This window comes from Pristiophorus japonicus, chromosome 4 (genome assembly GCF_044704955.1).
Source record: "Pristiophorus japonicus isolate sPriJap1 chromosome 4, sPriJap1.hap1, whole genome shotgun sequence".
NCBI classification, from domain to species: Eukaryota; Metazoa; Chordata; class Chondrichthyes; family Pristiophoridae; genus Pristiophorus; species Pristiophorus japonicus.
This window is the reverse complement of record NC_091980.1, coordinates 298,757,920-298,770,008: the sequence shown is the minus strand read 5'-3', so window position 1 is coordinate 298,770,008 and position 12,089 is coordinate 298,757,920. Positions and strand designations below refer to the sequence as shown.

Genomic DNA, 12,089 nt, shown 5'->3' with positions numbered 1-12,089 from the left:
TGAGCCATACATCTGAATTATCATTGCAACGAGTGAGCAGCACAACTGGGTTTAAAGAAAGAAAGATTGGTACTTCCATAGCGCCTTTCAGGCCACATAGTTTGCATGCCAGACACGAGACTCCCAAATCGAGCGCTCTACTCGGAACCTCTACACGGCAAACGCGCCAAAGGTGGGCAGAGGAAACGTTACAAGCACACCCTCAAAGCCTCCCTGAAAAAGTGCAACATCCCCACTGACACCTGAGAGTCCCTGGCCAAAGACCACCCTAAGCACCTCGAGTCTCATCGCCGAGAGAAAGCAGAAATCAAGCGCAGGCAGCGGAAAGAGCATGCGGCAAACCTGTCCCACCCACCCTTTCCCTCAACGACTATCTATCCCACCTGTGATAGGGACTGTGGCTCTCGTATTGGACTGTTCAGCCACCTAAGGACTCATTTTAAGAGTGGAAGCAAGTCTTCCTCGATTCCGAGGGACTACCTATGATGATGATGATCACAACCTCAGGACATCCCAAAGAGCATAACAGCCAATGAAGTACTTTTGAAGTGTAGGAAATCCAGCAGCAAAGAATAGCAAGCTCCAACAAACCACAATGTGATAATGACCAGACAGTCTGTTTTAATGATTGAGGGATAAATGTTGGCCAGGACACCGGGGATAACTCCCCTGCTCTTCTTTAAAATAGTGCCATGGGAACTTTTGCATCCACCCAAGAGGGCAGACGGGGCTTCGGTTTAACGTCTCATCCGAAAGACGGCACCTCCGACAGTGCAGCACTGGGAGTGTCAGCTTAGATTTTGTGCTCAGGTCTCTGGAGTGGGACTTGAACCCACGATATTCTGACTCAGAGGCAAGAGAGCTAAAAAGTAAGCCACGCTTGACAGTTTACACGCTGGCAGCAGTCCAGGAAGACAATACTGCAAACTCATCGCAACGGTCTTGTTTAAAGTCAAGCAAATGTACGCATCGAGTTACGGCCTTCTTAAAGGCCAATCATAAGCCTGCTAGATTTCCAAGCGTTCCTCACCTCTTTCTTGGAGACTGGCGATTGGCTGATTCCTTTAGTTATAGAGGCCCAGGATCTGGCTGTTAGCATGCAGGCAAAGAGCGGGTACAAGTCCCCAGCCCCCAGCCTCTTGCTGTGCATCTCAATGCCTTTCATGTCGCTTCTAATCAGTGAGTGCCACAGGCGGCAATAGTCAAGACGGAACTCCTCGGTCAGGGTCTGAATAGAAACCAAGAATAGCAACAGAGGTCAGGACAAAAGGAAATAATTACAACTGAGCATCCATTCATCTACAGAAGTGTCCAGGAGTTCATCAATTAATAGCATATAATAGGCTTTAGAATCTTTACATGGAATTCACAGCACAGAAACAGGCCAGTTGGCCCAACTGCTCTATGCCGGTGTTAATAATCCGCACAAGCCTCCTCCCACTCCTCTTCATCTAATCCTATCTGCATATCCTTCTATTCCTTTCTCCTTCATGTACTCATCTAACTTCCCTTCAAAGGCATCTAATCTATTCTCAACCACTCCATATGGTAGCAAGTTCCACATTCTAACCACTCTCTGAGTAAAGAAGTTATTCGGCAGCATCTCCCAAACCCACGACCTCTCCCACCTAGAAGGACAAGGGCAGCAGGTGCATGGGAACACCACCACCTCCAAGCTCCCCTTCAAGTCACACACACCATCCTGACTTGGAACTATATTGCCGTTCCCCTTCATCGTCGCTGGGTCACAATCTTGGAACTCCCTCCCTAACAGCACTGTGGGAGTACCTTCACCACTCGGACTGCAGCAGTTCAAGAAGGCGGCTCACCACCACCTTCTCAAGGGCAATTAGGGATGGGCAATAAATGCTGGCCTTGCCAGCGACGCCCACATCCCAGGAACTGATTAAAAATATATTTCTGCTGAATTCTTCATTGGATTTATTAGTGACTGTCTTATATTGATGGCCCCTAGTTTTGGACTTCCCTACAAATGAAAACATCTTCTCTGCATCTATGAATCTTAAATATTCACGCTAAATGCCAAACATGCACAATCTGCTTCAGCAGCATAGAAGATACAAAGATGCACTCTTTTCCAGACCAGTGTCCATCCCATTCTTTCAATAGTGATGCAAAAATCGGCTGCACTGTAAACAAATTGGTGTCAACACAATTAATGTCAAAATAATCATTTTTTGTTGATGTTCTTTTTGCAACTCAAAGGTTTGAACTAGTGGGGTTTGCACTGAGCAATGGGGAGCTCGGCTATCATAAGCTAGGAGGACACGACCTGAGCTTGAACTCAAAACTAGATATGCGGCAAACATATTTCAGTGAGCGAGTAGTCAATCTATGGAACAGACGACCAAGGGAGATGCTGGAAGCAGTTAGTGTTGAGCCATTCAAATGCAAATGAGATCATTTCTTTCAGAAACTAGCACTTTGGGATACGGCTCGAGTAATTTGAGACATGACGAGCGATAAGTGTAGCATGCTTGGGAGGAACAGGTGACTTTGAACCTATGGTTCACAAAGCTCACCACCACACGGGGTTTCTTCGCCTCGTGTCTGGGTCTGTTGTAGACTCAGTGATAGAGATTGATGGCCCTGATTAGTCAACAACTCTGTTATCTTTGTATCATGTGACTACCAGAATGGAATAAGAACTTAAGAAATAGGAGCAGGAGTAGGCCATTCGGACCCTCGAGCCTGCTCCGCCATTCAATAAGATCATGGCTGATCTTCCACCTCAACACTTACCTACACTATCCCCATATCCCTTGATTTCCTTAATATCCTAAAATCTATTGATCTCTGTCTTGACTATAAGAAGCAGACCCCTCAAGCCTGCTCAAAAATCTGTCTATCTCCACCTTAAATATATTCAATGAACCAGCCTCCACAGCTATCTGGAGGAGAGAATTCCACAGATTTACAACCTTCTGAGAGAAGAAATACTTCCTCGTCTCACTTTTAAATGGGCGGCCCCTTATTCTGAGACTATTTCTCCTAGTTTTAGTTTCTCCGATGAGTGGGGATATTTCTCCCCATTCACCTTGTCGGGCCCCCTCGTTATATGTTTCGATAAGATCACCTCTCATTCTTCTGAACTCCAATGAGTATACGCCCAACCAACTCAACCTATCTTCATAAGTCAATCTGCTCATCTCCAGAATCAACCTAGTGAACCTTCTCTGAACAGCCTCTAATGCAAGTATATCCTTCCTTAAATACGGAGACCAAAACTGTACGCAGTACTCACCAATACCATGTACTCAACGACTGAGCATCCACAGCCCTCTGGGATAGAGAATTCCAAAGATTTTCCACCCTCTGAGTGAAGACATTTCTCTTCATCTCAGTCCTAAATGGCTGACCCCTTATTCTGAGACTGTGACCCCTGATTCTAGACTCCCCAATCAGAGGAAACATCCTCCCTGCATCTACCCTGGCAAACCTTGTAAGAATGTTGTATGTTTCCATGAGATCACCTCTCATTCTTCTAAACTCTTGATAGGCCTATTCTACTCAATCTCTCCTCATAGGACAATGCTCCCATCCCAGGAATCAGTCTGGTGAACCTTTGTTGCACTCCCTCTATGGCTAGTATATCCTTCCTTAGGTAAGGAGACCAAAATTGTACACAATATTCCAGGTGCGATTTCATCAGGGCCCTATATAATTGCAGTAAAACATCTTCATTCATACTCAAATCCTCTTGTAATAAAAGCCAACATACCATTTGCTTTCTTAATTGCTTGCTGTACCTGCATGTTAACTTTCAGTGATTCATGTACAAGGACACCCAGGTCCCTCTGAACACCAACACTTCCCAATCTCTCACCGTTTAAAAAAGACTCTGCTTTTCTATTTTTCCTACCAAAGCGGATAACTTCACATTTCTCCACATTATATTCCATTTGCCAAATTCTTGCCCACCCACTTAGCCTGTCTATATCCCCGTCACATCCTCCTCACAACTTACATTCGCACCTAGCTTTGTATCATCAACAAACCTGATATATTACAGTTGGTCCCCTCATCCAAATCATTGATATAGATTATGAATAGCTGGGGTCCAAGCACTGATATCCCACTAGTTACAGCCTGCCAACCTGAAAATGAACCGTTTATTCCTACTCTCTGTTTTCTGTCCATTAACCAATCCTCTATCCATATTAGTACATTTGCTCCAATCCCATGAGCCCTAATTTTGTTTAATAACCTCTTGTGTGGCACCTTATTGAATGCCTTCTGAAAATCCAAATATACCACATCCACTGGTTTCCCCCTTATCTATTCTGCTAGTTACATACTCAAAAAACACTAACAGATTTGTCAAACATGATTTCCCTTTCATAATTCAGTGTTGACTCTGCCCAATCCTATTATTATTTTCTCAGTGCCCTGTTACCACGTCCTTAATAATAAATTCTAGCATTTTCCCTACTACTGACGTCCCTACTACTGTAGTTGTCTGATTTCTCTCTCCCTCCTTTCTTAAATAGCGGGCTTACATTTGCTACCTTCCAATCTGCAGGAACCGTTCTAGAATCCATGGAATTTTGGAAAATGAGAACCAATGCATCCACTCACACTGCAAACCGGTGGGATAAAGCGAACTACATGGATCTTGGTCTTTTTTCTTCCAGTAATTCCTATCATTGCTCACAAAATTAAAGGTAGCTTTTTATACAAAATAAGAGTCACACTTCTTCCCAACAGCTCTTGTTGACAACTGCACTGTTTGTTGTGGTACTGAGCTACATAGACCAATAACATCCCAAACTCCTTCTGAGCTGGCGTATGCGTCTGCACACATACAGAGGCCGCACTCCAGGACATAGTCGGCGTATTTACTGAGGCGTACGAAAGCATGGGCCTTACGCTAAACATCCGTAAGACAAAGGTCCTCCACCAGCCTGTCCTCAACGCACAGCACTATCCCCCAGTCATCAAGATCCACAGCGTGGCCCTGGACACCGAGAACCACTTCACATATCTCTGGAGCCTCATACCAACAAGAGCAGGCATCGACGACGAGATCCAACACCACCTCCAGTGCGCCAGTGCAGCCTTCGGCCGCCTGAAGAAAAGTGTGTTTGAAGACTAGGCCCTCAAAACTGCCACCAAGCTCATGGTCTACAGGGCCGTAGTAATACCTGCCCTCCTGTATGGCTCAGAGACATGGACCATGTACAGTAGACATCTCAAGTTGCTGGAGAAATATCACCATAGATGTCTCCGCAAGATCCTACAAATCCCCTGGGAAGACAGGCGCACCAACATCAGCGTCCTCATTCAGGCTAACATCCCCAGCATTGAATCACTGACCACACTCGATCAGCTCTGCTGGGCAGGCCACATAGTTCGCATGCCAGACACGAGATTTCATAGAAACATAGAAACATAGAAAATAGGTGCAGGAGTAGGCCATTCGGCCCTTCTAGCCTGCACCGCCATTCAATGAGTTCATGGCTGAACATTCAACTTCAGTACCCCATTCCTGCTTTCTCGCCATACCCCTTGATCCCCCTAGCAGTAAGGACCTCATCTAACTCCTTTTTGAATATATTTAGTGAATTGGCCTCAACAACTTTCTGTGGTAGAGAATTCCACAGGTTCACCACTCTCTGGGTGAAGAAGTTCCTCCGCATCTCGGTCCTAAATGGCTTACCCCTTATCCTTAGACTGTGACCTCTGGTTCTGGACTTCCCCAACATTGGGAACATTCTTCCTGCATCTAACCTGTCTAACCCCGTCAGAATTTTATATGTTTCTATGAGGTCCCCTCTCATTCTTCTGAACTCCAGTGAATACAAGCCCAGTTGATCCAGTCTTTCTTGATAGGTCAGTCCCGCCATCCCGGGAATCAGTCTGGTGAACCTTCGCTGCACTCCCTCAATAGCAAGAATGTCCTTCCTCAGGTTAGGAGACCAAAACTGTACACAATACTCCAGGTGTGGCCTCACCAATGCCCTGTACAACTGTAGCAACACCTCCCTGCCCCTGTACTCAAATCCCCTTGCTATGAAGGCCAACATGCCATTTGCTTTCTTAACCGCCTGCTGCACCTGCATGCCAACCTTCAATGACTGATGTACCATGACACCCAGGTCTCTTTGCACCTCCCCTTTTCCTAATCTGTCACCATTCAGATAATAGTCTGTCTCTCTGTTTTTACCACCAAAGTGGATAACCTCACATTTATCCACATTATACTTCATCTGCCATGCATTTGCCCACTCACCTAACCTATCCAAGTCGCTCTGCAGCCTCACAGCATCCTCCTCGCAGCTCACACTGCCACCCAACTTAGTGTCATCCGCAAATTTGGAGATACTACATTTAATCCCCTCATCTAAATCATTAATGTACAGTGTAAACAGCTGGGGCCCCAGCACAGAACCTTGCGGTACCCCACTAGTCACTGCCTGCCATTCTGAAAAGTACCCATTTACTCCTACTCTTTGCTTCCTGTCTGACAACCAGTTCTCAATCCATGTCAGTACACTACCCCCAATCCCATGTGCTCTAACTTTGCACATCAATCTCTTGTGTGGGACCTTGTCGAACGCCTTCTGAAAGTCCAAATATACCACATCAACTGGTTCTCCCTTATCCACTCTACTGGAAACATCCTCAAAAAATTCCAGAAGATTTGTCAAGCATGATTTCCCTTTCACAAATCCATGCTGACTTGGACCTATCATGTCACCTCTTTCCAAATGCACTGCTATGACATCCTTAATAATTGATTCCATCATTTTACCCACTACCGATGTCAGGCTGACCGGTCTATAATTCCCTGTTTTCTCTCTCCCTCCTTTTTTAAAAAGTGGGGTTACATTGGCTACCCTCCACTCCATAGGAACTGATCCAGAGTCAATGGAATGTTGGAAAATGACTGTCAACGCATCCACTATTTCCAAGGCCACCTCCTTAAGTACTCTGGGATGCAGTCCATCAGGCCCTGGGGATTTATCGGCCTTCAATCCCATCAATTTCCCCAACACAATTTCCCGGCTAATAAGGATTTCCCTCAGTTCCTCCTCCTTACTAGACCCCCCGACCCCTTTTATAACCGGAAGGTTGTTCGTGTCCTCCTTCGTGAATACCGAACCAAAGTACTTGTTCAATTGGTCCGCCATTTCTTTGTTCCCCGTTATGACTTCCCCTGATTCTGACTGCAGGGGACCTACATTTGTCTTTACTAACCTTTTTCTCTTTACATATCTATAGAAACTTTTGCAATCCATCTTAATGTTCCCTGCAAGCTTCTTCTCATACTCCATTTTCCCTGCCCTAATCAAACCCTTTGTCCTCCTCTGCTGAGTTCTAAATTTCTCCCAGTCCCCAGGTTCGCTGCTATTTCTGGCCAATTTGTATGCCACTTCCTTGGCTTTAATACTATCACTGATTTCCCTTGATAGCCACGGTTGAGCCACCTTCCCTTTTTTATTTCTATGCCAGACAGGAATGTACAATTGTTGTAGTTCATCCATGCGGTCTCTAAATGTCTGCCATTGCCCATCCACAGTCAACCCCTTAAGTATCATTCGCCAATCCATCTCAGCCAATTCACGCCTCATACCTTCAAAGTTAGCCTTCTTTAAGTTCTGGACCATGGTCTCTGAATTAACTGTTTCATTCTCCATCCTAATGCAGAATTCCACCATATTATGGTCACTCTTCCCCAAGGGGCCTCGCACAACGAGATTGCTAATTAATCCTTTCTCATTACATAACACCCAGTCTAAGATGGCCTCCCCCCTAGTTGGTTCCTCGACATATTGGTCTAAAAAACCATCCCTTATGCACTCCAGAAAATCCTCCTCCACCGTATTGCTTCCAGTTTGGTTAGCCCAATCTATGTGCATATTAAAGTCACCCATTATAACTGCTGCACCTTTATTGCACGCACCCCTAATTTCCTGTTTGATGCCCTCCCCAACATCACTACTACTGTTTGGAGGTCTGTACACAACTCCCACTAACGTTTTTTGCCCTTTGGTGTTCTGCAGCTCTACCCATATAGATTCCACATCATCCAAGCTAATGTCCTTCCTAACTATTGCCTTAATCTCCTCCTTAACCAGCAATGCTACCCCACCTCCTTTTCCTTTTATTCTATCCTTCCTGAATGTTGAATACCCTTGGATGTTGAGTTCCCAGCCCTGCTCATCCTGGAGCCACGTCTCCGTAATCCCAATCACATCATATTTGTTAACATCTATTTGCACAGTTAATTCATCCACCTTATTGCGGATACTCCTTGCATTAAGACACAAAGCCTTTAGGCTTGTTTTTTTAACACCCTCTGTCCTTTTAGAATTTTGCTGTACAATGGCCCTTTTTGTTCTTTGCCTTGGGTTTCTCTGCCCTCCACTTTTCCTCATCTCCTTTCTGTCTTTTGTTTTTGCCTCCTTTTTGTTTCCCTCTATCTCCCTGCATTAGTTTCCAAAGCAAGCGTTCTACTCGGAGCTTCTTCACGGCAAACGAGCCAAAGGTGGGCAGCGGAAACGCTATAAGGACACCCTCAAAGCCTCCATGATAAAGTGCAACATCCCCACTGACACCTGGGAGTCCCTAGCCCAAAACCGCCCTAAGTGAAGGAAGTGCATCCGAGAGGGTGCCGAGCACCTCGAATCTCAACGCCAAGAGCATGCAGAAATCAAGCGGAAAGAGCGTGCAGCGAACCAGTCCCACCCACCCCTTCCCTCAACGACTATCTGTCCCACCTGTGACAGAGTCTGTGGCTCTCGTATTGGACTGTACAGCCACCAAAGAACTCACTTCAGGAGTGAAGCAAGTCTTGCTCGATTCCGAGGGACTGCCTATGATGATGATATGATGGTGACAGGACCAGTACAATTGACCTCAGTTAGGGAAAAAAACATCAGTCAGAGCCCTAATTCCTAGTGACAATCCAGTTAGCCTTGCTGGACTAAGTACATATGTGGATGCCAAAAACGTGTTAGCCTTGACTCAGTGGGTAGCACTCTTGCCCCTGAGTCAGATGGTTGTGGGTTCAAATCCCACTCCAGAGACTGGGACGCAAAATTGAGGCTGACACTCCCAGTACAGTGCTGACGGAGGTGCTGTCTTTCTAACTCTTCCTGATGTTAATTGGTGTTGGTGAAGGAAATTCAGAATGTGCTTGTAAGTTCCCTACTTCAATTCAAAAGCAACTAGAATGAAATTGCTGCCAGTTTTACATTCATTTTATATATATTTTGGCACTTAACATGTGATGCCTGAAGTGTGACGGACTTAAAACTTTTTATATAGATGTACTGTATTGTATATTTCAAAAAATAACTCCTCAGATATATGCATGGGTGCTATAATATATGCAGGCTGTCTGAAAGTAAATATTTGCTGGATATATATTCTGGCAGCATGCTAGAGCAACCCTAGACTATGATTGAGACAGCACAAGTCACACTGCAAACCAACAGGTGTGATGATATTCATTAAAATACGCATACTATGACAGCGGGAATCCAAGAATGTTTTATAAAAATCTTATTTACCCTGAAGATAAATCTCTTTTGAATGACCCGTTTAGCTTTTACTGGAAACAATGCCAGTGAACAGCTCCTTGGCACTTGATGTTAGCCGTGGCTCAGTGGGCAGCACCCTTGCCTCCGAGGCAGAAGGACGTAGATTCAAGGCCACTCCAGAGACTTGAGCACATAATCCAGGCTGACACTTTAGTCTTCCAGATGAGACATTAAACCAAGAGTCAGCTCGCTAGGGGAACTTAAAAGATCCCATGACACTATTCGAAGAAGAGCAACACATTGTCCACGTGTCCTGGCCAACACTTAACTCTCAACCAATAAAACAAAATAAACATAGGTGGGAGAAGATCTGCAGATAGCTTTTTGAGCAACATACAGAAGGATCCAGTCAGAAGAGTTACTTTTTTAAAAATCTGTTCCTGGGATGGGGGCGTCACTGGCAAGGCCAGCATTTATTGCCCATTCCTAGTTGCCCTTGAGAAGGTGGTGGTGAGCTGCCTTCTTGAACCGCTGCAGTCCTTGTGGTGAAGGTGTTCCCACAGTGCTGTTAGGGAGGGATTTCCAGGATTTTGACCCACCAACGATGAAAGAATGGCAATATATTTCCCAGTGAGGAGGACACACAAAATCTGCAAAAGGACATAGACAGGCCAAGTGAGTGGGCAAAAATTTGGCAGATTGAGTATAATGTTGGAAAGTGTGAGGTCATGCACTTTGGCAGAAAAAAATCAAAGAGCAAGTTATTATTTAAATGGAGAAAGATTGCAAAGTACTGCAGTACAACAGTATCTGGGGGATTTGTGCATGAAACACAAAAGGTTAGTATGCAGGTACAGCAAGTGATCAGGAAGGCCATTGGAATCTTGGCCTTTATTGCAAAGGGGATGGAGTATAAAAGCAGGGAAGTCTTGCTACAGCTGTACAGGGTATTGGTGAAGCCACACCTGGAATACTGCGTGCAGTTTTGGTTTCCATATTTACGAAAGGATATACTTGCTTTGGAGGCAGTTCAGAGAAGGTTCACAAGGTTGATTCCAGAGATGAGGGGGTTGATGTATGAGGAAAGGTTGAGTAGGTTGGACCTCTACTCATTGGAATTCAGAAGAATGAGAGGTGATCTGATCGAAGCGTATAACATTATGAGAGTTCTTGACAAGGTGGATGCAGAGGATGTTTCCGCTGATAAGGGAAACTCGAACTCGAGAGTATGATCTTAGAATAAGGAGCCGCCCATTTGAAACTGAGATGAGGAGAAATTTCTTCTCTCAGAAGGTTGTAAATCTGTGAAATTCGCTGCCTCAGAGAGTTGTGGAAGCTGGGACATTGAATAAATTTAAGACAGAAATACAGTTTCTTGAACGATAAGGGAATAAGGGGTTATGGAGAGCGGGCAGCGAAGTGGACCTGAGTCTATGACCAGATCAGCCATGATCGTATTAAATGGCAGAGCAGGCTCGAAGAGCCGTATGGCCTACTCCTGCTCCTATTTCTTATGCTATTATGTGTGTAACTTTGAGGGGAACTTGCAGATGGTGCTGATCCCATCCGCCTGCTGCCCTGGTCCTTCTAGGTGGTAGAGGGCATGGGTTTGCTATCGAAAAAGCCTGGCGAGTTGTTGCAGTGCATCTTATACCCAAGCTCTGTCGTCGAGCTACAGTTCGCAGACAACGCCTGCGTGTGCACACATTCTGAGACGGAACTTCAGGATATAGTCGACATATTTACTGAGGCATACGAAAGCATGGGCCTTACGCTAAACATCCGTAAGACAAAGGTCCTCCACCAGCCTGTCCTCGCCGCACAGCACTGCCCCAGTCATCAAGATCCATGGCGTGGCCCTCAACAACGTGGACCATTTCCCATATTTCGGGAGCCTCTTGATGCGGAGATTCAACACCACCTCCAGTGGCCAGTGAAGCCTTCGGCTGCCTGAGGAAAAGAGTGTTCAAAGACCAGGCCCTCAAATCTACCACCAAGTTCAGGATCTACAGGGCTGTAGTAATACCCACCCTCCTGTATGGCTCAGAGGCATGGACGATGTACAGAAGACACCTCAAGTCACTGGAGATATATCACCAATGATGTCTCCACAAGATCCTACAAATTCCCTGGGAGGACAGGCGCACTAACGTTAGTGTCCTGGTCCAGGCTAACATCTCCAGCATTGAAGCACTGACCACACTTAATCAGCTTTGCTGGGTAGTCCACATAGTTCGTATGCCAGATACGAGACTCCCAAAGCAAGTGCTCTATGCGGAGCTCCTTCACGGCAAATGAGCCAAAGATGGGAAGCAGAAATATTACAAGGACACCCTCAAAGCCTCCCTGATAAAGTGCGACATCACCACTGACACCTGGGAGTCCCTGGCCAAAGACCGCCCTAAGTGGAGAAAGTGCATCCGGGAGGGCATTGAGCACTTCGAGTCTCAACGCCGAGAGCGTGCAGAAGTCAAGCGCAGGCAGCGGAAAGTGCGTGCGGCAAACCTGTCGCACACATCCCTTCCCTCAACGACTATCTGTCCCACCGTGACAGAACCTGTGGCTCTCGTATTGGACTGT

The 12,089-nt window shown here is 45.8% G+C and overlaps 1 protein-coding gene across 5 annotated transcripts in view; it reads right to left on the bottom strand.

The window, feature by feature from the left end:
• Nucleotides 1-12,089, bottom strand: part of adck1 (aarF domain containing kinase 1) — a 905,505-nt gene that overhangs the window by 258,596 nt on the left and 634,820 nt on the right. For all 5 annotated transcript variants that reach the window (XM_070879623.1, XM_070879622.1, XM_070879626.1 and 2 more), the window contains one exon: nt 1,031-1,228. In XM_070879623.1, coding sequence (XP_070735724.1) covers nt 1,031-1,228 — 198 coding nt within the window. The remainder of the gene's footprint in view (nt 1-1,030; nt 1,229-12,089) is intronic.